General features: G+C 52.0%; 1 protein-coding gene across 2 annotated transcripts; it reads right to left on the reverse strand.

Annotated features, from left to right (window-relative positions):
* Positions 1-346: 346 nt before the first annotated feature.
* Positions 347-26,706, reverse strand: GGT5 (gamma-glutamyltransferase 5). 2 transcript variants are annotated; one of them, XM_053587057.1, is made up of 12 exons: positions 26,187-26,703; positions 12,989-13,119; positions 12,638-12,733; positions 12,050-12,245; positions 11,325-11,482; positions 10,779-10,925; positions 7,871-8,007; positions 7,336-7,526; positions 6,848-6,954; positions 6,526-6,644; positions 6,289-6,399; positions 347-806 (listed from the first exon to the last, which is right to left on the reverse strand). In XM_053587057.1, the coding sequence occupies exons 1-12, from the start codon at positions 26,357-26,359 to the stop codon at positions 663-665; spliced, it is 1,710 nt and encodes a 569-aa protein (XP_053443032.1). In that variant the 5' UTR covers positions 26,360-26,703; the 3' UTR covers positions 347-662. The 2 variants fall into 2 exon arrangements, with proteins under 2 accessions (XP_053443032.1, XP_053443033.1); XM_053587058.1 differs by lacking the exon at positions 6,289-6,399 and having other exon boundaries at positions 26,187-26,706.
* Between the last annotated feature and the right edge of the window lie 573 nt (positions 26,707-27,279).

Below are 27,279 nucleotides of genomic sequence, written 5' to 3' on the forward strand. Positions count from 1 at the left end.
CACAGAGGACAAGGTCCAGAGATGAACCTTGGCCCAGCTCCCACAGGAGTCTGGGGCAGGCATACCAGGCCACACTCTTGTCTTCCCACCAACACAGAAGGACCTGACCCAGTCACACAGCTGAGCCTCAGCAATGCCTGGAACAGTGTGTGTGTGTGCGGGGGGTGGGGTGCGGGTGTATGCCTCTGTTCAGAGGTGGCAGGGTGAGGCCTGGCCCATCTTTGAGCCTCAGTTTTCCCACCTCTGTGGTGGTACATTGTGGAGAACCATAGGAGCTTGGTACATGTGCCCCACTGAGCACATCTAAGGGTCCCCATCCCCCACTCAGAGCTGCTGAATCCAGCCGTGGTCTGGCCTCCTCTTTAATCTTGACTGTAGGATATAGACATTGGGATGGTGGGTCAGTGACAGGGCCAGAGGCCTGTGTCAGGACAGGATGGGGAGGCGGTAAGGGACACAAGAAGTTCAGGGAGGGCATCAGGGACAAGGCTCAGCCACCAAGGCTGTCCATCTGCCAGGCTGGCCCCCACTTCTTCCAATCCCAGGTGGAGTCCACAGCCAGGGCTCCTGATAACTGCAGAGTGCTTGATCCCCTGGCCACATCCAGCCTGGGGACAGGACTGACCAGTGGCCGGATCCCCGCTCCGGGCAGAGCAGTCTCTTCAGTAGCCTGCGGCCTCCCCACGCTTCCTTGCGTCTGACACAGCGTACACGCAGGCCCCCTCCTGGGACACGGCCTGCACCACATTCAGGAAGTAGAACCTCTGGTTCTTCTGGCCGCGCTCATGGAGTCCCTTCTGTACTTCCTGGACATGAGAGAGGCAGGTTCACAGTGGGGAGGGGCCAGACAGGAATAGGGAAAACCTGCTAGAAGGCGGGGTTGGGCAGGGGGTGGGGGTCTGAGGATGCAGGGCAGGAGCCCTCCTACTCAACTGCAGGGGGAGATCAAAGGCCTTAGAGGAGAGGCCTCCGGTGGATGTGCAGGGAGGACGTCCCTCAGGCCAAAAGGCTGTCTAGATGCAAGTTCATTTCCATCCTGGATCTGTGCACCCCAGGTCCAGATGACTCTGAGTTCTGGGGGCTTCCATGGAGCAGGTGGCTCCTGGAGACTTAGACTGAGAGCGCCCCAATTTTGAGGACCTTGAAAGCAAGGCCTTCTAGAAGGCTGGCCTTGGGGCCTTTGGAGTGCTGAGTCATCCATTCATGGGGAACTGCCCATCTCAAGACTTCTCTCCCTGCCTGGAGTCTCCCTGCCTAGCGACTCCGGGATCTTGAGGGCAAAGTGCTGAATGCCATGTATCCAGACCCGCTGACTGGAGCTCTGTCATATGCTAAGACTCGGGGCCTCAGATGAGAACACAGTGATCAAACCCTCAGGGCCCAATCCCTCAGGAGTTTAGGGCTGAATTGCAGAGGAGTCAGCTGGAGAAGGACCCCATTCACTCTGAATATCCACAAATCCAAGGAAATTCGACCTCCAGGCTGAAGACAGCAGTATTCCCAGAGTGTGAGATGCTTGGTGCATGAGGCTTGCAGGCTCAGCCCTGAGGCTCTCAATCTGTGGCTTTGAGGCAGTTAGAGACCAAGACAGGTCCTTAACCCTGCTGCATTGGTTTCTAAGGCATGAAGCACCTTGCCCCCGGGGTTATAGTCCCCACACTACCACTCCCTAGGGGCAAAAGTCTGTGCTGGGATCTGTGCGCTATCTCTGGGGCCATTTTGGACTAAGCAGCTGAGAACCTCGCCCATCAGGGCCTAAGATTCAAGAGACCTCTAGGGACTAAGACCCTGGTGCTCTGCTATCCCTGGGACCAGGAGCTATGCCCTGAAGTCATCAGGTGATGCCACATGACCTGAGCTGTTTCAGGGCGAGGTCTTTGGAGACTGTACTCTTGGTTATAAGTTCCTCTGTGCCTGACATACTAATTCCACCATGTCCTTAGACTTGAAGGCCAAGATCCCCACTGCTGAGGCCAAAGTTGGACTTTGGTCCTCAGAGACTGCATTCCTTAGAATCTTGGGGCCAGAGTCCAAGCAAGACCTTGAGGATCTCAAAGACTCTCCCTGCCCCAGTCCCTGGACTTTAGTTTGGAAGGTCCTTAGAGACACAAGACGTCAGGATTTTCTCCATGGAAAGCCCTAGACCTTACATAGCTGACACTCCAACTCCCCGAGGGAGCTGAGGACTTTGGGATCCCATTAATTCCAGTCCCTAGAATATCATCTCCCCTGGGCGGTGCCTGTGACTCAGTGAGTAGGGCGCCAGCCCCGTATACCGAAGGTGGTGGGTTCAAACCCAGCCCCGGCCACACTGCAACAAAAAAATAGCTGGGCATTGTGGCGGGCGCCTATAGTCCCAGCTGCTCGGGAGGCTGAGGCAAAAGAATCACATAAGCCCAAGAGCTGGAGGTTGCTGTGAGCCGTGTGATGCCACAGCACTCTACCGAGGGCAGTAAAGTGAGACTCTGTCTCTACAAAAAAAAAAAAATACTAATACTAATAATAATATTATCTCCCAAATTCAGAGTCTAAGTAAGGTCCTCAGAGTGCCAGCTCCTGAGAATTGATGTTTACTAAGTAAGGACTTTCACACAAAGGTCAAGGAGGAAGGGTTTAAGAGTATGTGCCCTGGGCGGCGCCTGTGGCTCAGTCAGTAAGGCGCCGGCCCCATATACCGAGGGTGGCGGGTTCAAACCCGGCCCCGGCCAAAATGCAAAACAACCAGAAAATAGCCGGGCGTTGTGGCGGGCGCCTGTAGTCCCAGCTGCTCGGGAGGCTGAGGCAAGAGAATCGCTTAAGCCCAAGAGTTGGAGGTTGCTGTGAGCTGTGTGAGGCCATGGCACTCTACCGAGGGCCATAAAGTGAGACTCTGTCTCTACAAAAAAAAAAAAAAAAAAGAGTATGTGCCCTGGATCCTAAGATCCTCAAGATCTAAGACCCCTGGAACCTGAGATTCCTGAAAGGGTCATCCAGCCACTAGGTAACCCTAAAAAGGGAGAGAGGGCCTTATACTGAGACTGAGGTTTACAGGGACCACCCCCCATCTTTGGACTAAAGGCCCCCAGTCTATGGTCCTCAGAGTTTTGTGTTTTGTATTTTTTTTTTTTTTTTTTGAGAAAGTCTCACTATGTCACCCTCAGTAGAGTGCTATGGCATCACAGCTCACAGCAACCTCAAACTCCTGGGCTTAAGCGATTCTCTTGCCTCAGCCTCCCAGGTAGCTGGGACTACTGGTGCCTGCCACAACGCCTGGCTATTTTTAGAGATGAGGTCTCACTCTGGCTCAGGCTCGTCTCAAACCCCTGAGCTCAGGCAATCTGCCTGTCATGACCTCCCAGAGAGCTAGGATTACAGGCGTGAGACATTGTGCCTGGCCTTGTCCTCAGAGTTCTAAGGCCCACGGAAGGCAGTCTTGAGACCAAGAAAGGCTCGTAATAAGAAAGGCAGCTTTGAGGACCTTGAACCCCAGCTACGTGAACTGATCTCAGGTATAATGTTTGGGGCCTTCAAAAGCTCTCAGCCTTTTAAATAGATCCTAACAAAGGGCATCCACAAGGCCAGAGAAGTCCTGAGAAAGCTGACCATCTGTCTGGGGAGGGAGGGGCTGTCAGCCAAGAGAATTCAGCTGCTGGTACTTTTTTTTTTTTTTTTTTGAGACAGAGCCTCAAGCTGTCCCCCTGGGTAGAGTACTATGTTGTCACAGTTCACAGCAACCTCCAACTCCTGGGCTCAAGCGATTCTCCTGCCTCACCTCCCAAGTAGCTGGGACTACAGGTGCCCACCACAACCCCCAGCTATTTTTGATGGCAGCCGTCATTGTTGTTTGGCGTCCCGGGCTGGATTTGAACCCTCCAGCTCAGGTGTATGTGGCGGGCACCTTAGCCACTTGAGCCACAGGCACCGAGCCCTGGTACTTTTGAAATATAAATGTTCTACCTGATGTCGCCTAGGAGTCATCTTTATAAAAGGCAAATAGTTGCCTAGCTAACAATTGCTTAAGATAATAAAATAGGTCATTTTGATTGATAGTCTGAATAAAATTCATATATATGTGCATATTCAAAAGCTGGCAAATATAAATTCTGCTTCTGTCTGTGCTTGTAGGTCCCTTTGTCTATACATGTGATATGTTTGTGACATTTCATCACCAAAATATGCAAAAGACTCTACTTAATTGGCTTAAAGGGGCGGGGGGAGTAAGAGCTTAAATAAAATATTTTATTTTATTTCTTCATCTAAGTGAAGAACTTAGACGGTTTTTCATTCATGTGATCTTTTAAAATTGTTACTTAAGCCCAGATGTCTTAAGGTCATGAAATTGCTTGTTCTAGAATATTTCCAAGTTTATATTCCAAGAATATTGCTAGATTTGAATGTGAGCATATGTTGTTAGGTTTTGAGCCTCTGAATTCCGGGGTCTGGATAGGGGGCCACAGTGGGGCCTGGGAACATGTTCTCGGTGCCTGGAACAGCAGCTACAAGGCAGAATCTAGCCTTTGTGGCCTCTTTTTCCATGCCCCCAGCTTTGCCCCTTGGCTGTCACTAGGGGAATTTGATTCTCCAGTCATCCTGCTTTGTTTTGCTTTGTTTTGTTTTGTTTTTTTGAGACAGAGTCTCACTATGTTGCCCTCAGTAGAGTGCTGTAGCGTCATAGCTCATAGCAACCTCAAACTCTTGGGCTTAAGGGATTCTCTTGCTTCAGACTCCCTAGTAGCTGGGACTACAGGTGCCTGCCACAGTGCCTAGCTATTTTTTTGTTCCAGTTTGGCCGGGGCCAGGTTCAAACCTGCCACCCTCGGTATATGGGGCCAGTACCCTACTCACTGAGCCACAGGCACCGGTAACTTGGCTATTTTTTTGTTGCAGTTGTCATTGTTGTTTAGCTGGCCTGGGCTGGGTTCGAACCCACCAACTTGGGTATATGTGCCTGGTGCCCTACCCACTGAGCTACGAGCACCGCCTCCAGTTATCCTGTTTTCTGTGTCGAACACTGCCCTGTCCTTCATAGCCATCTTTGATGCTACATGGTCTATGTTGTGGTTTCAAAATTCTTTTCAGTAACTTAAAATCTTAAAGGCATGTCATACTAAGTTAAAAAGATAAGCACAGAGGGCGGCGCCTGTGGCTCAGTGAGTAGAGTGCCGGCCCCATATGCCGAGGGTGGCGGGTTCAAACCCAGCCCCAGCCAAAGTGCAACCAAAAAATAGCCGGGCGTTGTGGCGGGCGCCTGTAGTCCCAGCTACTTGGGAGGCTGAGGCAAGAGAATCGCTTAAGCCCAGGAGTTGGAGGTTGCTGTGAGCTGTGTGAGGCCACGGCACTCTACCGAGGGCCATAAAGTGAGACTCTGTCTCTACCAAAAAAAAAAAAAAAAAGATAATCACAGAATATTTGAGCCATCTGTAAGATAAAAAATACTAAAGCATTACCTGTTTAAGTTTGTGTACCTTGACATCTTGTTTTTAAATATATTTAGGTGGTGCTAGTGAAATTAGGGACTGATAACAGTTGAAAGAAATAAAGAAAAAGAGAGAGAGAGAGAAAGAAAAAGAAGAAGAAAAAATAAGAAGAAGAAAGAAAGAAAGAATTCAGCTCTGGGACCTGCACTGTGGGCTCTTAAGAAGGAATCAAAAAATGTTTGCAAAGTAGGGCGCCGGCCCCATATGCTGGAGGTGGTGGGTTCAAACCCAGCTCCAGCCAAAAACTGCCAAAAAAAAACAAGTTAATGAGGAAGTAGCTTTCGGGCGGCACCTGTGGCTCAAAAAAGTAGGGCGCCGGCCCCATATACCAGAGGTGGTGGGTTCAAACCCAGCCCGGGCCAAAAAAAAATGTTTGTAAGAACCAGCACCAACACATTCCCCAGTGCCCCAGAACAAAATCTGCAGACTCTCACGGGATAAAACGCCTCTTCTACAAAGAAACTTCCAAATGGAAGTGGCAAAATCACATAAGGAATCAAATCACCGTGAGGGAGAGCCCAAGAGGCCACAGTCAGGAAAACTAGCTTCAGAAAAGCAGTGAAAACAGACCAGGACCGAAGGCACTGAGGTCCTCGGCCCAGGAGAAGTATAGACAACACCCTTCTTTCTGCCTTGGAAGCCACAGGACTAGCCTGGAGGCTACTGACTGCCTCCCCCCTACTGAGGCCATTAAGCTTCAACTCTTAATGGCCTCAAAGCTGGTGTGCCTGGCCTGAAACGCTCTGCCCTGCCTTTCTCCCAGGGGCTTCTGAGCAGCATGGACTTGGTAGGGATTACCAACACCCAGTGACAGCTCAGACTTCAGCCTCACCTGGCTGAAGTTGTCCTCATACGCCACAAGGCCTTGGCTGTCCACGTGCAGGATAGGGGCTGCAATGGCTGCTCTCAGGTCAAAGCCAAGCCATAGCTTGTTCATGATGGCCTGGGTGAGAGAACGGGGACTCAAGGACGGTGGGGGCACCAAATACCCTACACCAACCTTCATACTCCCACCCCAAGGAGAGTTGTCCAGAGAAGGGACACTCTAGCCAGGGACTCCCAGGCTCACCTGGGCCATGGCAGAGATGATGAGCTCCCCGCCAGCCCCACCAATCACCAGCTTTGATCCCTGGGCTTCACTGATCAAGATGGAGGGAGCCATGGACGATGGAGGCCGCTCACCTGGAACTGGGTGCCAGACAGGTGCTGCCTGCAGCCTCACTTCTGGGCCAACATGCTCCAGGGGCACCACCCACCCCATCTCCTTTCACCAGTGAGCAGCTAGTGGGCTCAGCCCATCTGGAGGTTGGGATGCAGTACCAGCCCGGCCACCTAGCCTCCACTGTCCAGCAGCGTCCCTGTGGAAGCAGGGTGGGAGCCCCTGTTCTCACCAGGTTGCGGGGTGACACCGGAGCCCAGGTGGCGTCTCCAGCATAAGTCCAGGAGCTCGTTGTTCAGGAGGATGCCCGTTCGTGGTGAGTATACCATCGCTCCAAAGCTGCATCCAGGGGAGGCAGACCTGGGGCTAGGGCCACCCTTTCAGGACCCCTCACCTCGCAGCTGCCTTCAAGCATGCTGGAGCCACTGTTCTCTCCCTGGCACCACCGACAGGGGTCCCCAAAGATCCACCTGTGCCCCCCCCACTAGGACACCCTTCGGAATCACATCCATGCTCAGGTGAGTCCTGGCTTGGGGCCACCCTGGCAGCAGCCTTTTCAGCCAGAGAGATGTTAAGGACGGAGGTAAGGAAGAGGAGGGGCATGCAAAAGCAAGGTGCTGCCCTGTGGGGTGAGCAGGGGGGCCCCGGGGGTGGCCAGCCATGCTGGTATTACAGGGAGCAGAGCTGTGGGGCCTGCCTGCCTGCCCGGGGCCCACGCACGGTGTGTTGATGGTACTGGTGGCTGCCACTGCGCTGCCGTCCTCTGCCAGCACAGACACATGGGCCGTGCCCATGCTGGGGCCCCAGGGCCCGGCCAAGCTGTAGTGGCTGAGCTGGTGGTCCCCCCTACCATCGATCTGCTGACGGACATGCTGGGCCAGAGCCTCCCCCAGCAGGTCTCGGGAGGCGCTCTGGGATGGGCAGACAGGAGGTAAGAGCAGTGAGGGGCCAGGTGGGGTCCTTGGGGGGCTCTCTCCCGTCTGTTCTCTATCTAGTAGTCAGAGGGGCCTCCCTCAAACCCAGGCTATGCCCAGACCATGCACAGTCTCCAGGCCCTTTGAGATATGGTGCCACTGATGCTCCCATAACTGCCACTCCAGTGTCCCTTCTGGCTCTGCCCTGGGTCACTCCCTGGCTGACTTGACCTAGAACCAGGTTTGATTTCCTCCCACCTCTCCCTGCCAGGCCTGACCCTCCCTTCCTGCTGAGCCCTAGGGCAAGGAAGAGGGAGCCCGTCAGTACCAGGCAGTCTCACCTGGACCTCAGGGTGACTTCGAGGGTCCCACAGCCGCCACCTCTGCCCCCTAGCAAACTTGAGTGTCTCCACAAGGCGGTGGTACATGTTCACACTCCCTTGAGGGCTGGCTACTGACGCTGCCGAGAAGTTGAATCCTGGGGAGGGGCAGGATGCAGGTGGGGTTCCACTTGTGCAGAGGGTTAAATTTTACCCCCCAAGAAAAGATTCACCCGGGCGGCGCCTGTGGCTCAGTGAGTAGGGCGCCGGCCCCATAGGCCAAGGGTGGCGGGTTCAAACCCAGCCCCGGCCAAACTGCAACAACAACAAAAAAAAATAGTCGGGCATTGTGGCGGGCGCCTGTAGTCCAAGCTGCTCGGGAGGCTGAGGCAGGAGAATCGTGTAAGCCCAAGAGTTAGAGGTTGCTGTGAGCTGTGACGCCACAGCACTCTACCCGAGGGCGGTACAGTGAGACTCTGCTTCTACAAAAAAAAAAAAGAAAGAAAAAGAAAAGATTCACCCACATTCTAATACCTCAGGCCCAGAACCTGAGAATATTACTTTAGATGGCACAAGACAAATGTTACCTTAAATGGCAAAGTATGTTAGGGACTTTGAAAGGAGATTATCCTAGATTAGCCGAGTGGACCCTACATGTGACCACGTGAATCCTTAAAAGACAGACACAGAAGGAAGGAGAAGAAAGGGGAGCCACGGAGGCAGAGATTGGAGTGACATAGCCACAAACCAAGGAATGCCAGCAGTCCCCAGAAGCTGGATGAGGCTGTGAAAATGGTCACCCTCAAAATGGAATCACTTTTATTTATTTATTTTTTTAGAGACAGAGTTTCATTTTGTCGCCCTCGGTAGAGTGCCGTGGCGTCACAGCTCACAGCAACCTCCAACTCCTGGGCTTAGGCAATTCTCTTGCCTTAGCCTCCCAAGTAGCTGGGACTACAGGCGCCTGCTACAATGCCTGGCCATGTTTTGTTGCAGTTTGGCAGGGGCCGGGTTTGAACCCGCCACCCTCGGCATATGGGGCCGGCGCCCTACTCACTGAGCCATAGGCGTTGCCCAGAATTACTTTTATTTTTTAAAACCCTGACAAGCTCGGCGCCTGTCGCTCAGCAGCTAGGGCGCCAGCCACATCCACCGGAGCTGGCAGGTTCGAACCCAGCCCAGGCCTGCCAAACAACAATGACAACTACAACCAAAAAATACCCAAGCATTGTGGCGAGCGCCTGTAGTCCCAGCTACTTAGGAGGCTGAGGCAAGAGAATCGCTTGAGCCCAGGAGTTTGAGGTTGCTGTGAGCTGTGTGAGGCCACGGCACTCTACCAGGGTGATAAAGTGAGACTCTGTCTCTACAAAAAAAATAAAATAAAAATAAAATAAAATAAAAATCTTCACTTTCCTTTACCTCCCAGTTTACTGTGGCATGTATATTCCCACTGTGAAGCCTATTCCTGAATAAACGTCATTTTCTCTTAGAGAGCCTAGTTTTGTTATCTAGGTTGACAAATCAAAAACTGATTCTCCCTTAGAGCCCTTGCAGGGAATGTGACGATGTGAACACCTCGATATTGGACTTCTGACCTCTAGAACTGTAACATAATTTCTTTCTTTCTTTCCCTTTTTTTTTTTTTTGAAATACAGTCTCACTCTGTTGCCCCAGGCTAGAGTGCTATGGGATCAGCCTAACTCACAGAAACCTCAAACTTCTGGGTTCAAGTGATCTTCAGCCTCAGCCTCCCCAGTAGCTGAGACTATAGGTGCCCACCATGACATCCAGGTAATTTTTCTATTTTTAATAGAGACAGGGTCTCACTCTTGCTGAGGCTCGGGTGTTTTTTTTTTCTTTTTTTTGCAGTTTTTGGCCGGGGCTGAGTTTGAACCCTCCACATCCGATATATGGAGCCAGCGCCCTACTCCTTTGAGCCACAGGCACTGCCCTCAGGCTGGTCTTAAATCCTCCCTAAACTTAAGTGATCCTCCCCTCTTAGCCTTCCTTTAATCTTCGTAGGCAAGAATAATTATCCGAAAACAATCATGTTAAACCTCCCCACTTTTTCCTTTCCAAACCTTCATTTTCCTTTCCTGTGCTATGATTACATGCCAGGCCAAAACAAAATTTTTCCTTTCTTTTCTTTTGAAACAGTCTTGCTCTAGTTTCCCAGGCTAGAATGTAGTGGCCTCATCATAGCTCACTGCCGCCTCAAACTCCTGGGCTCAAGTGATTCCACTCCCTCAGCCTCCCAAGTAGCTGGGACTACACGTGTGTGCCACCATGCCCGGCTAAGTCTGCCTTTTTGTAGAGACAGGGTCTTGCTCTTGCTCAGACTGGTCTTGACTCCTAGCCTCAAGTGATCGTCCCACTTCAGCCTCATAGAGTGCTAAGATTACAGGCCTGAGCCACCAAGCACAGCAAGAATAAGAGTACATCTCTTTCCATTATTTTAAGTCACCAAGTTTGTGGTCATTTGTTACCATAACCATGTGACACTAATTTTTAGCAAGCCTTGGGTAGCCCCAGGCCTAGGCACTGCCAGGACACCCCTGCAGGCTGCGTGGGCCACTGGGCTGGGCCTCATCCTGGGCAGCTGGATATCCAGGCCCATATGGCTGTGGATGACTCAACCCCTGCAGACCCAACCTGCTCCTGTGTCCTGGGACTGGGCCACCTAGTCAGGGATAAAAAGTCTAGATGTCAGATCCTTCAGCAGAGCCCCAAAGACAGGCTGAACCAGAGGCCATCCTAACTGGTTTCCACCACCCTGACTTTGGCACCATACATCTGTTGACCCAGTTCATAGAGGAGGAAGCTGAAGCTGGGAAAGGCAACAGCCACCTGCGGCCACAGCTGTACTTAGAGTTGGGGTTTCCCGCGGGAACACGGTTCTGTGTGGCAGGCCTGGGGGCCTTAGCCTTACCTCTCAGCACATTGAGGATGAAGCCAAGAATGGCGCCCCCTGCAGGCGGTGGCGGCGAGTATAGGGTATAGTTCCCCAAGGGCACCTCCAGGGCGTCCACCACCTCTGGCTGGAACATGGCCAGGTCCTGCAGGGTCAGCCGGCTCCCTGGGGTGAGACAGGGAGGGCTCCATGTACAGATTGGGAAACCAAGGCAGAGAGGGTTAGTTGCTGGCCCCCAGTCACAAGACAGGGTTCCCTCACCCCCAAGCCTCATGGACCTAGAGGGTGATGACAGGTCTCTCTACACAGGTGCCTCAGGGTGGGGCCTGCGGAGCCATGCATGGGGGAAGACGTGGACAGAGGCCAGCAGGTTGGGGAGAGGACAGGAAAGATGGGGGTGGGAGCTGGACATCCAGGCCTGCATGGCTGTGGATGACTCCCCTCTCCTGGCCCTAACTCTTGGAGGCTCTGCTTCTGAAGAGGGGTCCTTGAGGCAGAAGCTGGGGAAGATTCAGTTCTAAACTGCTCCTGCTGCCCCCAGCACAGGCCCTTAGCAAGGCTGACCTTCCTTGGCAATGTCCTCCACCAACATCTGGCCCAGCCTCCCTGTGTAGAAGGTCTCTGCACCCTCCATGGCCACCGTCTCCAGGGTGGTGGCCAGTGCAGGCCATGGCAGTGGGTCCTGAGGCCTCAGGGGTTCTGTCCCATTGAAGAAGAGCTGCCTGAGAGGGTGGGGAAGCCTCAGGGTGGGGCCAGGTCCTGCCGGGGCTCTCATGGGAACCCTACGAAGGGACAGTCCTGGCCCAGGGTCCTGAGTTGCTAAGGGGAACAACATGGGGACAGATTCGCTAGCACAGGCTGGAGCTAACACCACCCACCCCACTCAGAGCCCTGGCCCAGGGAAAGCACGTTACTCAGCTTCTGTCCCCCCAACACACCTCTGGAAGAGCCTGTCAGTAGTTTGGTGGGGCAGGGAAGGGGCCAGCTGAAGCCCTCTTGCCCATATCACAGAGTAAGAGGGAACCCAGGGCCTGAGGGTGGGTGACAGAGCACCAATCCACACCCCTGGAATTTTGTCACCTGGGCAAAAAAGTCCCCTGACCCAAGCCCCTCCAAGTTAGGCTCTGCCATGTGGGGCCTGAAGGTCTCACTGGCCATCCTGACCTTTGGTCCGCAAGCACACCAAGGGTCAACCCCTCAGTGCAAGGAAAGACTGAGGCAGGGCTGGGTGCAGGCTGCACTTGAGCCCAGGAGCTGCAGGGAGCCTGGGGCCAGCATGTAGCACTCACCTCAGGGAAGATGCTTGCAGTAAAGGTCTCAAGAAGCTGTTGTTCAGGAACACACTGAGGACAGGGGGCACGCGGTGGCCCCCTCGGAGCAGCGTGATGGTAGGCTGGAACAGCTGTGCCCAGGGTAGGCGGCCATGGCGGCGATGGGCCTCAGCATAGCCACGGAGCTCCCCAGGCACCCCAATCCACTGGGCCCCTGCACAGCACACCCTGACCTCAGCCCTGTGGCTGCCAGTCCTGCCCAGTGGGTCCCCGTCACCCTCACACATGGCACCCCAGCCCTGGCAGCCAGAGCGAGCTTTCTGGACCCCACATTGACCATGTTCTTCCCTGTTTAACCTGTGGTTCCTCCCTGGTCCTGCAGAAACTGACACCAGAGCCCTGCCCCGCCATGTCCACTGAGCCCTCCTGCCTTGCCCAGTCTGGCCCCTCTCCCTGGACCCCCCAACAGTGCCCCCCTCAGGAGGACCTTCCCAGACCCAGTGGGGGCCGGCCCCAGTGCCAGGGTATCTCAGCCTGTCTAGGAGCCACACTGCCCCTTCGGGTCAGTCCCAGTGGCTGGGAATGGAGTTGCCTCCTAGGCCTCACCTTTGCCTAGTGGCTGGGCCCGCTCACACTGGTCCAGCAGGTCCCGGGTACAATTGACCGGCACTGTCTCCCGGGCATTGATGATGTCCACCTTCCCTGGGGTTGGGGCAGGGCACACAAGAGGTCATGAGCCCCTCAGATAGCCCTGGGCTGCTCTAGGCCTCAGCTTCCGTGTCTGCACCATGAGATGGCCTCCGTCTAGCACTGAGCACGGGACCTGACACTGGGCTTTTTATAGCTGAGGCAAAGATGGGGGGGGACCCCCCAGAGCACCAGGAGGGGCTCGGGCAGCAGTGGCCCAGTGGTGTGGACAAACTCATCCTCCTCAGGGAGCTCCTGTGGGGGGCCCACCTGTGGTCGCATTGTAGATGGTGAAGATGACCCCTCCGCCCAGGCCCATGCTCTGAGGGTTGACGATCCCAGTGCAGACCAGAGCTGCGATGGCAGCGTCCACGGGTGAGCCTTGCTTCTGGAGGATGGCTCTGGGGGAATGGCTTCCAGTCAGCGGTGGGTCCTTCTCCCCCAGCCTCCCCACCCGGCACTCACTGGGGAGTGGTGACAGCAAGGCAGTCCAATGCACCACCAAATACCAGGTGAGGGCCAAGAGCACACCCAGCTTCCCCTCAAACCCAGATGCTCCCAGGTCCACGACACTGGACAGATTGCAAGGTGCAATGCCATTCACATTGCCTTTTGCCATGATCAAGGCACTTCTCAGTTTGCAAAATGCTTTTGCTGCCATTATTCCCTAGCTCAGTGGTTCTCAACCTTCCTAATGCCATAATGTATTTTCATTGTTAAAAAGGGGTCACAACTCACAGGTTGAGAACCTCTGCCCTAGGTGCTCCCAGCTGCACCAGCTCATTTGCCACAGGCAGATCCAGGCGTAGGCCACACCTTGGTCTCCCCCACTAGACCCAGAGCCGACCTCGGGACCCCACTTGCCTCCATCCTTTTAAGGCTGGCTTTGGGAGGTGACCCCAGGATCCTCCCCTGACACCAGGGCATAGGGCTTGGGCTAATGGAGATTCTCTCTGACCTCAGCCTCCCCATCTGTTCATGGGGAGCGAGGGCTAGACCCTTTATCTCTGAGGTGCTGGTCAGACTGACCCCTGCCCCTGGGCACAGTCCTGCACTGTTCACTAAGGGCTGTATGCTCCTGCACATCCAGGATCCTCGCCAGCGCCTCAAGAAGCTGGTGTTTGGGGTGCCTGTGGCTCAGTGGGTAGGGCACCAACCCCATATACCAAGAGTGATAGGTTGGAACCTGGCTCCATCCAGCTAAAACAGCAGTGGCAACTGCAACCTAAAATAGCCGGGCATTGTGGTGGGCGCCTGTAGTCCCAGCTACTGGGGAGGCTGAGGCAAGAGAATCGCTTAAGCCCAAGAGTTTGAGGTTGCTGTGAGCTGTGACGCAACAGCACTCTACCAAGGGTGACGAAGTGATACTCTATCTCAAAAAAAAAAAAAGAAGAAGAAGAAGCTGGCATACAAACCCAAGTCACAGAGGGGGAAGGCAAGGCCCAAGGACAGAGAGGGCCCCGGTACCCCCGGCCCATAGGACCTCTGGCCCCAGTGACCCCTAAAGCTCAGGCACCTGTGGGCTGACCCTGCAGCCCATCCCGGACTCGAACGCTGCCTGGTCCCAAGCCCTGTGTCTATACTCTGGGCTCACACATGGCAAACAGAATCTTAGATGGGTGTGTGAAGGAAACAAGACTGCTCCAGTCAGGCAGAAATGCAGAAATACTAAGACACTGTAACGGGGCAGCGCCTGTGGCTTAAGGAGTAGGGCGCCAGCCCCATATACCGGAGGTGGTGGTTTCAAACCCGGCCCTGACCAAAATAAAAAAAAACAAAAACTGAAAATAAAAAAAAAAGTGCTGTTTAATTTTGGGCGGCGCCTGTGGCTCAGTCGGTAAGGTGCCGGCCCCATATACCGAGGGTGGTGGGTTCAAACCCGGCCCCAGCCAAACTGCAACCAAAAAAATAGCCGGGCGTTGTAGCCGGTGCCTGTAGTCCCAGTTACTCGGGAGGCTGAGGCAAGAGAATCGCCTAAGCCCAGGAGTTGGAGGTTGCTGTGAGCTGTGTGAGGCCACGGCACTCTACCGAGGGCCATAAAGTGAGACTCTGTCTCTACAAAAAAAAAAAAAGACACTGTAACAAAGCAAATGACAAACAGGGGAGGGGAGAAGCTTTTAATTTGCACCCTACACAAAGGCCCTGTCTCTTTACTAAGTGAAGCATGCCTTCCCTCTCACAATCCAACCAGCTTCCTGCCTGCTGGTCAGCAGGGTCCAGCCCTACCCACCACCCCCTCCTCCAAGGAGCCCTTCCTTTTTTTTTTTTTTTTTTTTTCTTTTTGGCCGGGGCTGGGCTTGAACCCGCCACCTCCGGCATATGGGACCGGCGCCCTACCCGTTGAGCCACAGGCGCCACCCAGGAGCCCTTCCTTTTTATATGTGGATTCAAGGACCATCTGGTTTCCCTCCCTCCACCCTGGCCTCCTACTGTCAGGGGCTCCCCTACTTAGGACTCCCCAGTTTTATCTCCAGGCCAGTCCCCTCCCCAACACTCCAGACCCAGCTGTGCACATGATACCTCCCTGGGTATCTGAGAAGCATTTCACGCTTCCATAGCTGAAACAACACTTTTGATTTTCTTCCCATCCTTGCCCCCCAAACGGCCTTGTCCTCACTCTTAGAAAATGACACACCATCTGCCCTTTCATTCAGTGGATAAGCCTTGGAGTCATCCCTGGCTGGTCATTTTCTTAGCTCCCCACATCCCAACCCACCTGTGAATCTGGCTGGTTACACCTCCATCCTCCCGATACCCTGGCCCAAGCCACCAGCCTCTCCTACCTGGGCCCCAAGGCTACCTTTCTATCTCACATTTTAGCAAAATAATCTGTTAAAAGTAGATCAGGCTTCCTGATATCAGGAGACGATAATTCAGACCAAACTTCCCACTAAAAAAGCCGGGAACATAGAAGAAATACAGAAAATATTTGCTTAAAGGCATCAGAGGCAGTGAATTACAGGGCTGGAGAGAGGCAAGGCTAATATCTGGAGCAGTTTTCCCCTCATGGTGCCAGCCAATCTGGAAAAGGGGGCTGAGAGGCAGAGCAGTGCACTTAAAAAAAAAGGAGGAAGGGCTGTTTTGTTTTGATTTGTTTTGTTTTGTTTGCACAGCTAACCACATAATCCACAAAGCAAAAAGACAATTTTTGAGAATGAGAGCAGATATTTGCATGCTATGAATCCAACAAAGGGCTAACCATCAGGGTCTACAATGAACTCAAGCGTATCAACAAGAAAAGAGCAAACAACCCCATTAAAAACTGGGCAAGGGCGGCGCCTGTGGTTCAAGGAGTAGGGCGCCGGTCCCATATGCTGGAGGTGGCGGGTTCAAACCCAGCCCTGGCCAAAAACCAAAAAAATAAATAAATAAAAAATAAAAACTGGGCAAGATACACGAACAGAAACTTTTCCCATGAGGACGGACAAACAGCCAATAAACGCATGAAAAAATGCTCGTCATCCCTAATCGTCAGAGAAATGCAAACCAACACCACTTTGAGATATCACCTAACCCCAGTGAGAATGGCCCACACCACAAGGTCCCAAAGCTGCAGATGCTGGCATGGTTGTGGAGAGAAGGGACTGATTGTGCCCTGTTGGTGGGACTGCAAACTAGTCCAGCCTCTACGCAAAGAAGTATGGAAATCCTTCAAAGAACTAAAAGTAACCCTACTGACCCTGCAATTCCACTACTATGCGTTTACCCAAATAGAAAAAAAAGACCTAGGGACGGAGGGAGGGGGGTGGGGCCTTGGTGTGTGTCACACTTTATGGGGGCAAGACGTGATTGCAGGGACTTTACCTAACAATTGCAATCAGTGTAACCTGGCTTATTGTTCCCTCAATGAATCCCCAACAATAAAAAAAAAAAAAAATTTTTACAGGGGAACATTTGCACTAGAATGTTCATAGTCTCTCAGTTCACAATCATAAAGGTGTGTGAACAACTCAAATTTCCATCACCACATGAATGAATTAATAAACTATGGTCTACACATAACAAGGAATACTATTCATCCCTAAAAAAGGTGGAAAGTTTGGATGGATCCTTGTAACAATCTGACTGGATTGGAGAACATTCCTCTAAGTATCCCAAGATTGGAAAAACAAGCATCACGTGTACCCAGTACCAATTTGGAACTAAGAGATTAACAATCACAGATCTACACAAGAGAAAATCTCAGTTAAATATAAGAAGGGGGCTCGGCGCCTGTGGCTCAAGTGGCTAAGGTGCCAGCCACATACATCTGAGCAGGCAGGTTCGAATCCAGCCTGGGCCCGCCAAACAACAATGACGGCTGCAACCAAAAAAATAGCTGGGCATTGTGGCAGGTGCCTGTAGTCCCAGCTACTTGGGAGGTGGAGGTAGGAGAATCGCTTGAGCCCAGGAGTTAGAGTTGGAGGTTGCTGTGAGCTGTGATGCCACAGCACTCTACCCAGGGCGACAGCTTGAGGCTCTGTCTCAAAAAAAATCTATATCTATATCTATATATAAATAAAAGAAGGGGGGGGTCAGATCAAGGGAAGGTGAATGGTGGGATCACACCTATGGTGCATGATGCAGGGGTACCTGTTGGATCTATTAAGTATAGAGTATAAATGTCTTAACACAATAATTAAGTAAATGCGATGAGGTATATATTAACCAGTGTGATGTAAGTGTTCCTCGTTCTGTATGAAATCAGCCCATCGTACCCCATAAATACATTAATATATACATGAAAAAAAAAGAAGGTGGGAGAAGTGGAGGCTCAGTAGCTTCCCACCCGGGGGGTACAATGCCTGGATATATATGAGTCATTCCTGGGCGTAGGGAGGACACAACCACAACTCTGATTTTCACCTGTCCTGTGTAAATTATATAACCTAATGGCTTGTACCCTCAGATTCATCTGAAATTTAAAAAAGAATTTTAAAAAGGCAGCAGGCTGCCTTTTTTGGGACACACCCTCTAGGCTCTGATAAGATCATGAACAAAGCAGCCTGTGATGGTTTTTTGGGTAGGAGCACATATCCTAATCCCTTCTCAGGAACACAGACTGTAAAGGACCTGACAACCTCGCCCTAGGGAAGGTTACTACATTCATTCATTCGTTAATGTACTCATTAACTTTGAAAAGATGTTTTCCATCTACCAACAGCCAGCCCTGTGTAATCCTCCAGACTTAAGACCCCTAGATAAAAAAGCCCCGAGGGAGACTCCTGATTGAGTCCTTCAGTTCTTTTTTTTTTTTTTGTATTTATTTATTTATTTTTTTTGTAGAGACAGAGTCTCACTTTATGGCCCTCGGTAGAGTGTCGTGGCCTCACACAGCTCACAGCAACCTCCAACTCCTGGGCTTAAGCGATTCTCTTGCCTCAGCCTCCCAAGTAGCTGGGACTACAGGTGTCCGCCATAGCGCCCGGCTATTTTTTGGTTGCAGTTTGGCCGGGGCTGGGTTTGAACCCACCACCCTCGGTATATGGGGCCAGCCCCTCACCGACTGAGCCACAGGTGCCGCCCGAGTCCTTCAGTCTTTCACCCTTCCAGAAGCTCTGGCGCTTCTTTTTTTTTTTGAGACAGAGCCTCAAGCTGTCGCCCTGGGTAGAGTGCTGTGGCATCACAGCTCACAGCAACCTCCAACTCCTGGGCTCAAGTAATTCTCCTGCCTCCGCCTCTCAAGTAGTTGGAACTACAGGCGCCCACCACAACACCCGGCTATTTTTTGGTTGCAGCCATCATTGTTGTTTGGCAGGCCTGGGCTTGATTCGAACCCTCCAGTTCAGGTGTATGTGGCTGGCGCCTTAGCTGCTTGAGTCACAGGCGCTGAGCTGCTCGGTGCTTTTTTCTTCTGTATTCCTTTCTAACCTTTAACTAAGATAGATAAAAGTCCTATCTTACCACTGGGGGAGGAAAAAAAAGAATGAAAGGCCGGGTGCCTATAGCTCAACAGCTATAGGTGCCAGCCACATACACCAAAGGTGGCAAGTTTGAGCCTAGGCCAGGCCTGCCAAACAACAATGACAACTACAGGGCAGCTCCTGTGGCTCAAGGAGTAGGGCGCTGGCCCCATATACCGGAGGTGGTGGGTTCAAAGCCAGCCCCAGCCAAAAAAATAAAAAATAAAATGTTAAAAAAAAAACAATGACAACTACAACGAAGAAATAGCCGGGCATTGGGCGGCGCCTGTGGCTCAGTGAGTAGGGCGCCGGCCCCATGTGCCAAGGGTGGTGGGTTCAAACCCAGCCCCGGCCAAACTGCAATAAAAAAAAAAAATAGCCGGGCGTTGTGGCGGGCGCCTGTAGTCCCAGCTGCTCGGGAGGCTGAGACAAGAGAATTGCTTAAACCCAAGAGTTAGAGGTTGCTGTGAGCCGTGTGACGCCACGGCTCTCTGTCTCTACAAAAAAAAAAAAGAAATAGCCGGGCATTGTGGCAGATGCCTGTAGTCCCAGGTACTTGGGAGGCTGAGACAAGAGAATTGCTTAAACCCAAGAGTTAGAGGTTGCTGTGAGCTGTGACGCCACAGCAGTCTACCCAGGGTGACATAGTGAGACGCTGTCTCAAAAAAATGAAAAAAACTCTTTTTATTTATTATTATTATTTATTTTTATTATTATTATTTATTTATTTATTTTGTTGCCCTCGGTAGAGTGCCATGGCTTCACAGCTCACAGCAACCTCCAACTCCTGGGCTTAAGTGATTCTCTTGCCTCGGCCTCCCAAGTAGCTAGAACTGCAGGTGCCCGCCACAATGCCCAGCTATTTTTTGATTGTAGTTGTCGTTGTTGTTTGGCGGGCACAGGCTGGATTTGGACCCGCCAGCTCTGGTATATGTGGCTGGCGCCTTAGCCGCTTGAGCTACAGGCGCCGAGCCAGGGGATACTTTTAAGTATAAAATCATTGTGAAAATTGGACTTCCATAAGGAGAAGAAAGAGAAGATGGGTAGGGGCGGCTGTGGCTCAATAGGGCGCTGGTCCCATATGCTGGAGGTGACAGGTTCAAACCCAGCCCCAGCCAAAAAAAAAAAAAACACACACACACACACACACAAAAAGAAAGAGAAGATGGGAAGTAGCAGTACTGGGAGAGACAAAACTGAGACTTTTCTTTTTTGAGAAAAAGAAAACATTTGAGACAGAGTCTCACTTTGTTGGCCTGGGTAGAGTGCCCTGGTGTCACAGCTCCCAGCAACCGCAAACTCTTGGGCTCAAGCCATTCTCTTCCCTCAGCCTCCCAAGTAGCTGGGACTACAGGTGCCTGCCACAACGCCCAGGTAGTTTTTCTGTTTTTAGTAGGGACAAGGTCTCACTCTTGCTCAGGCTGGTCTCAAACTCCCTAGCTCAAGCAAAACACACCCGCCCTAGCCTCCCAGACTTCTGGGATTACAAGTGTGAGCCACCACGCCTGGCTGAAAAGTGAGAATTTTCTTTTTTTTTTTTTGAGACAAAGCCTAAAGCTGTCACCCTGGGTAGAGTGCTGTGGCATCACAGTTCACAGCAACCTCCAACTCCTGGGCTCAAGCGATTCTCCTGCCTCTGCCTCCCAAGTAGCTGGGACTATAGGTGCCCGCCACAAGGCCTGGCTATTTTTTGATTAAAACCGTCATTGTTGTTTGGCAGGCCCAGACTGGATTCGAACCTGCCAGCTCAGGTGTATGTGGCGGCGCCTTAGCCACTTGAGCCACAGGCACCGAGCCGAAAAGTGAGAATTTTCTAACGAGCATCCTCAGCACATCAGTGTAAAATTACTCAAAGCCAGGGTGGCGCCTGTGGCTCAGTGGGTAGGACGCCGGCCTCCTATGCCAAGGGTGGCAGGTTCAAACCCAGCCCAGGCCAAACTGCAACAACAAAAAAAATAGCCGGGCATTGGGGCAGGTAACTATACTCCCAGCTATTCGTGAGGCTGAGGCAAAAGAATAGCCTAAGCCCAGGCGTTGGAGGTTGTTGTGAGCTGTGTGACACCACGGGACTCTAACATGGGTGACAAAGTGAGAATCTGTGTCAAAAAAAATAATAAAAAAGAAAAACTACTCAAAGCCAAAGATAAAAGACAGCCTTCCGAAGAACTAAACTAGACTGAAAGTTTGTTTCTCAATAGAAGCAAGGGAAGCTGGAAACAAGGGAAGAATGTTTTCAGACTGAGCAAAGATATCTGCTGACCTAGAATTCTAAGCCCACTAACCATATCCTTCAAAAGTGAAAGTGGAATAAAGATATTTTCATAAAGAGCAACTGAAGAGGTAAGTATGTGGGTAAATCTAAATGAATGTTATTGGTATAAAATTATAGTTATTTAGACAATAATCATATCTCATGGGATATAAAATAAAACATACTGAAATACTTATGGGTAAAATTATACACCTTGGATTTACATTGAAATACTATGGGGAAGGTGAAGCAGAAAGAATATATTTGGAATTAGCTTAGCTGGCCCAGAGTGGTGGCTCACGCCTATAATCCCAGCAGTATGAGAGGCCAGGGTGGGTGGATTGCTTGAATTAGGAATTTGAGACCAGCCTGAGCAACAGTAAGACCCCGTCTCTACTAAAAATAAAAAATCTAACTGGGCATCTTGGTGGGCACCTGTAGTCCCAGCTACTCGGGAGGCGGAGGGAAGAGAATCACTCGAGTTTGAGGTTGCTGTGAGCTGTGATGCCACTGCACTATACTGAGGGCTACAAAGTGAGACTCTGTCTCAAAAAAATATAAATACTAATAAAAATGGAAAAACTAATTGGGCATGGTGGTGGGTACCTGAAGTCTCTGCTATTCAGGAGGCTGAGACAAGATGATTGCTTGAACCCAGGAATTTCAGGTTGCAGTGAGCTAGGCTGACATACAGCACTCTACCCTGGGTAACAGTGAGACTCCATCTCAAAAAAATACAATACAGTGGGCGGCGCCTGTGGCTCAGTGAGTAGGGGGCCGGCCTCATATGCCGAGGGTGGCGGGTTCAAATCCAGCCCCAGCAGTTCGCCTCATATGCTGAGGGTGGCGAGTTCAAACCCAGCCCCCGCCAAACTGCAACCAAAAAAAAAAAAAATAGCTGGTCCTTGTGGCGGGCGCCTGTAGTCCCAGCTACTCGGGAGGCTGAGGCAAGAGAATCGCTTAAGCCCAGGAGCTGGAGGTTGCTGTGAGCTGTGTGAGGCCACGGCACTCTACCGAGGGCCATAAAGTGAGACTCTGTCTCTACAAAAAAAAAAAAAAAGAAAGAAAAGAAAAGAGACTGAGTCTCACTATGTCTTTTATTAAATAAATAAAAGAAACATGGGAAAAATAAATCAGAAACAAATGTAAATGGTTCCCTCTAAAAGAATAAATAGGAACAAGGGAAAAATACTATGAACGAGACTAAGACTTCTGAGTAACCCTTTTTATATACTTCTGACTTCTTTCTTTTTCTGAGTTTTGACTTTTTAGTCAAAAAGAAAATTGGATAACATGGTGGATAAAATAGAAAAAAATAAAAAATAAAAGACAAAGAAAGCAAACTCTAAAAACTTAAAGAACAGCAACAACAACAACAACAATACCTTGGGAAGATGCCTTGAATTTCACTTAGTAGAATTGGTGTTTGCCGTGGTGTTGTGGTTGAAATAACCTGAAACTATTTTGTGAGTATTGTGGGAGAGAACAAGAAAGTAAGCGTGTGAATATTCTTGGAAATGTCTGTCACCATGGCAACGGGATGATTCAATACAGCAAGGGGAAAGATCGGGAAGCAAGAACGCTGACGTGGTGGATTTGAACTGAAGCTGTAAGGACGCGTGTTCGTTTTGGGTTTTGTTTTGGGTTTTTAAACGTTTTTTCTGGCTCTGTCCCAGAAACAGCATGGAAGCGACGGCGTCCCAGTCATCACGAGCACTCCCAGCATCCAGATCTAAAATACTTTCTCTTCTAATTCCCAATTTCAGATCTGGTTGAAGGAACCTTCACGTTGATCCGGGAAATCCCATGTGAACAGGCAAGAAAGTTCTCCAACACCAGTGAAAACACATAGGAGCACAGTCGCTGGCCTAGAGGGGCTCCCACTGGTTACGTTTGTGACAATTTGAGCATCAAAAAGAATAATAGTTTTTTTTTTGGCCAGGGCTGGGTTTGAATCCGCAACCTCCGGCATATGGGGCTGGCGCCCTACCCTCTGAGCCACAGGCACCGCCCAAAAAAAAAAAAAAAAAGAATAATAGTGATGGTTTATAACACTGAGTTAAAATAATAGGCTGAGAGCAGTGGCTCATGCCTGTAACCCTAGCATTTTGGGAGGCTAGGGAAAGAGGATCCCTTGAGGCCAGGATTATAAAACCAACTATAAAAAAAAAATTTTTTTTTTGTCAGGGGCAGGAGTATTGATTGAGTCCAGGAGCTCAAGAGTACAATGAGCTATGATTGTGCCACTGCACTGGCTTACATGACAGAGTGAAATCCTGTCCCTAAAATGTAACGTAATCATAATAATAAATAATAATAATCATTGCTGGGTACAGTGGCTCACACCTATAATCCCAGCACTTTGGGGGGCCGAGGCAGGTGGATTGCTTGAGCTCAGGACTTGGAGAACAAGAGCGAGACCCCAGGCGGCACCCATAGCTCAGTGGGTAGGGTGCTGGCATAGCATCCCTATGTTTGAACACATAATATGTGTTCATATTAACACTGAGAACAACAGCAACAACCACAACACACCAAGACTGTCAGGTTTGAACCCAACCGGGCCAGCTAAAACAACAATGGCAACGACACCGAAAAAGAACTATCAGGGCTTTGTGGCAGGTGCCTGTAGTCCCAGCTACTTAGGAGGCTGAGGCAAGAGAATGGCTTGAGCCCAAGAGTTTGAGGTTGCTGTGAGCCCATGACACCACGGCACTCTACCCAAGGCGACAGCTTGAGACTCTGTCTCAAAAAAAAAAAAAAAGCGAGCGAGACCCCATCTCTACTAAAAATGAAAAACTGAGGCAAGAGGATCATTTGAGCCCAAGAGAGGTTGCTGTGAGCTATGACCGCGCAGCACTCTACCAAGGGCAGCAAAGTGAGACTCTGTCTCAAAATAATGATAATAATAATAATAATAAATAATCCATGAGTCACTGGTAACACTCAAGAATGACAGGGATGGGGAGGGTAGATCTTTGCAGAAGGACATCAGCTAATGAAGGTTGAAGAAATGGTAGATACACTTAGAAAAATCACCTTTTTTTAAAAAAAAAAAACTTTATTTTATTTGTAGTTTTTGGCTGGGGCCGGGTTTGAACCTGCCACCTACAGTATATGGGGCCAGCACCCTACTCACTGAGCCACAGGCACTGCCCCAAAAAATCACCTTTTTTTTTTTTGTAGAGACAGAGTCTCACTGTACCGCCCTCGGTAGAGTGCTGTGGCGTCACACGGCTCACAGCAACCTCTAACTCTTGGGCTTACGTGATTCTCTTGCCTCAGCCTCTCGAGCAGCTGGGACTACAGGCGCCCGCCACAACGCCCGGCTATTTTTTTGTTGCAGTTTGGCTGGGGCTGGGTTTGAAACCGCCACCCTTGGCATATGGGGCCGGCGCCCTACTCACTGAGCCACAGGCGCCACCCAGAAAAATCACCTTTTTTTAAACACACATTTATGTGTTCAAACATAGGGACACTATGCCAGGAGATGGCAGACCTCACTGTCACCACGCTCCTATTGTATGTCCACGAGGCACATTGCAGGGTCCTCACACACCAAAAACACAGGGACCTGTAGGCAGGGACTGACAGTGGTCAGAGCCCCATCCTGGGGAGAGAGCCTGGTGCTCCCAGAGCGAGAGATGGGCTCAGAAGGGCCTGCTGGGAAGAACGGCACCCAGTGGGGAGAGACAGGGACAGTGGGAGCTAGGAATGTGGACCAAAGGTGGCCCCTGGCAGACTGCATCTATGACCAGGGGTCCCCACAGGAAGGGATCTTGGCCGGGAGGACACAGCACCAGGTGCCCTCTAGGGTCCCACCAGCCTCACGAGGGTCTCAAGGTTGAACGATCCCTATTCCATGAGCCTGGGCCAGCCCAGGTTCCCTCCCACTCTCGTCCTCTTAAAACAGGAAATGAAGGGAGTTGTTTGACCAAACACTGGGGACAAACCACATCCTCTCTTTACCCAGTGAAATTTGGAGGGAGGGCCTGCCGGCTGAGAGAACAGCCTGGAGCAGAGACCCCAATCTCTCACTGTCACACACACGGATGCGCAGGCCGTGAAGACCCCGCACAGAGACTGGACGAGACACAGCAGAACCGGACTCCACTGGGAGATCCATGGCAGGAGCACCCCCCACTCCCAGGCCACGTGCCCACAGGGGGGTCTCTGGGACCTGGGGCCCCCAGCCTCATTTGCATCTTTGCAATTTGTGGGTTTAAGTGAGTAGCGCATCTCTGCACATCCTCCTGGGCAGGGCAGGGGCACTGCCCAGGGTGGGAGGTAGCGTCCCTCCCTGGGAGCCCCCATTTGTCCCTGAGCTGCCATTCTCAGTCCTGAGGGAAGGGACAGAAAGCCCTGAGGGGAGCCCAGGTCAAGAGCGGGCTGGTAACAGCAATTGGGGCAGGGTTGGATGGGTGATGGACAGATGGATGGATGCACCTGAGGATGGTGGAAGGAATGAATGAAAAGGTGAGCGAATTAACCAACAGAGAAGGCTCGTTGGAGTGGTGAGGCTGGGAAGAAGAGGACACGGAACAAGGTCTGCCCAGCCACGCCTGGGCCAGGCCCGGACACATCTTGTTGCTTTAGGGCTGTCTCCCCCACCTCACCCCCACCCCATTTACAGAGCACGCAGAGCCTCACAACAGCCTGCAGGACAGGTCTTTGGGAAGCAGACCAGTTGACTGGCAGGAGGGGCTGCTTAGCAGTGGGAGGCAGGGGGCTAGAGGGGTGTCCCGCACGTTTCCCCCCTGCAGCAGCGGAAGCCTCCCTTGGGCTGGGCTTCCTGGATGAGGGTCAGGAAACACCAGCTGCGGCCCCACCTTATCACACCCTCACACCCCTCACCCAGGCTCTGACATGGGAGGGAGGATAGGAAAGAGGGCACCAGGTTTCCCAGTCCACAGAGAGACCTGAGACGTCCCAGGCTGGTGGGGCTGCCGGACCTGACCCTGGAAGCACTGTGTGTACCCCAGCAGACGGGTACCTACATGGGGAACCCCTAAATCCCCACACTCACACCTCGGGGAGAAAACCCCAGCCCTGGAGCCAGCGCCGGCCATCAGGAGCAGGCTGGGCCAGGCCAATTTCCACCTGTGTGCAGATGGACCTCCAGAGCCTCTGCCCACGGTGCCACTTTTCCAAATCCCCACCCACCCCGTGGGCACAACTGCCATCTGTTCTATGCAAGGGCCCTGGGGTGCAGTCCTGCTTACACACGGCCCCTGCCTCATGGCCGGCATAGGTGCACACACGTGTGCCTTCCTCCCTCCCTCACCACCGGTCACAAACTCTCCCGCAACGGGCCACCCTCCCACCTCTCACTCACCGTCCAATGTCCGAGCAGACCTTGGAGTCAGCGGCCACAGCAGCGTGGGAAAACCCCTGGGGGCTGCAGGGGGCCTGGCGGCGAGACAGTAGCACCGCTGGTACGATGATAGCCAGTGCCAAGCCCAGCCCTAGCAAGACCAGGCTGACTGTGGCCCCACGGCCCCAGGCCATGGCTCCAAGGCCCTGGGGGGGAGTGAAGGCAGGTCAGCAGACAGATGGACGGGGAAGAAGATGGGCAGGGAGACTCACAGATGACAGTTGGAGCCAGAGATCCACAAGCGGACGGACAGCCAGACGGGCCAGACAGCTGCCCAGAGGACGGTAAGAGAAGGATGTCAGACGGACAGTGGGACAGAGACAGGCTGACAGACAAACAGGCAGGTCTAAACAGCAGGCAGCGGGTCAGGCAGGTGGGTGTGGACAGACGGGCAGGCAGCTGGCGCTACTGTGCTTCCCAAGTGTTCACTCAGGAGGCAGAGTCCCTCACGCCTCAACTTCCAGTTTTCATCTCCTTTAGCCCTGGCGGGAGGCCAGTACCAAAACATCCAGGGGAAGTTTTTTCTTGCCTAGAGCCAGATTTTGCTGTTAACTCCCTCACTGCTGGTCAGTCCTCCAGCAGGCACCCTGCGACACTCCGTGCTGTACCCAGGCAACCACAGCACAGGGCTTCCAGTAGCCTCCATGGCATGTACCAGGTCCCAGCCAAGCTGGGACAGCAGAGCTACGGCCACCTGGGTCAGGCAAGGCTGTCCAGGCAGCTCAGCATGGAGACAGGGCTGAAGAGACAGGGGAAGGGGGACCCACGGGGGTGTCACTCAGGATCCAGTTCATGTCCCTGCTTAGCTAGCTATAGCGGGGTGGGGGGGGTTACCGTTGGGGTGACCGGGAGGGCGCCTCACCTTCAGATAGGCAGACTTGGGAGCACCAAAAACCCATGGCTACAAGATGGCCATGTGGGCAATGCAGCCAGGCCATGCATCCAGCCTTTGGCACCCAGTGTCCACTGGACTATTTATCCCGAGGACCTGCTATTCCAGAAATGCAACTCCCCCTGGTCCCCCACCCCGCAGATCTGCCCCTCAATGCTGTGG

The sequence above is a fragment of the Nycticebus coucang genome, chromosome 4 (genome assembly GCF_027406575.1).
Source record: "Nycticebus coucang isolate mNycCou1 chromosome 4, mNycCou1.pri, whole genome shotgun sequence".
Lineage (NCBI taxonomy): Eukaryota > Metazoa > Chordata > Mammalia > Primates > Lorisidae > Nycticebus > Nycticebus coucang.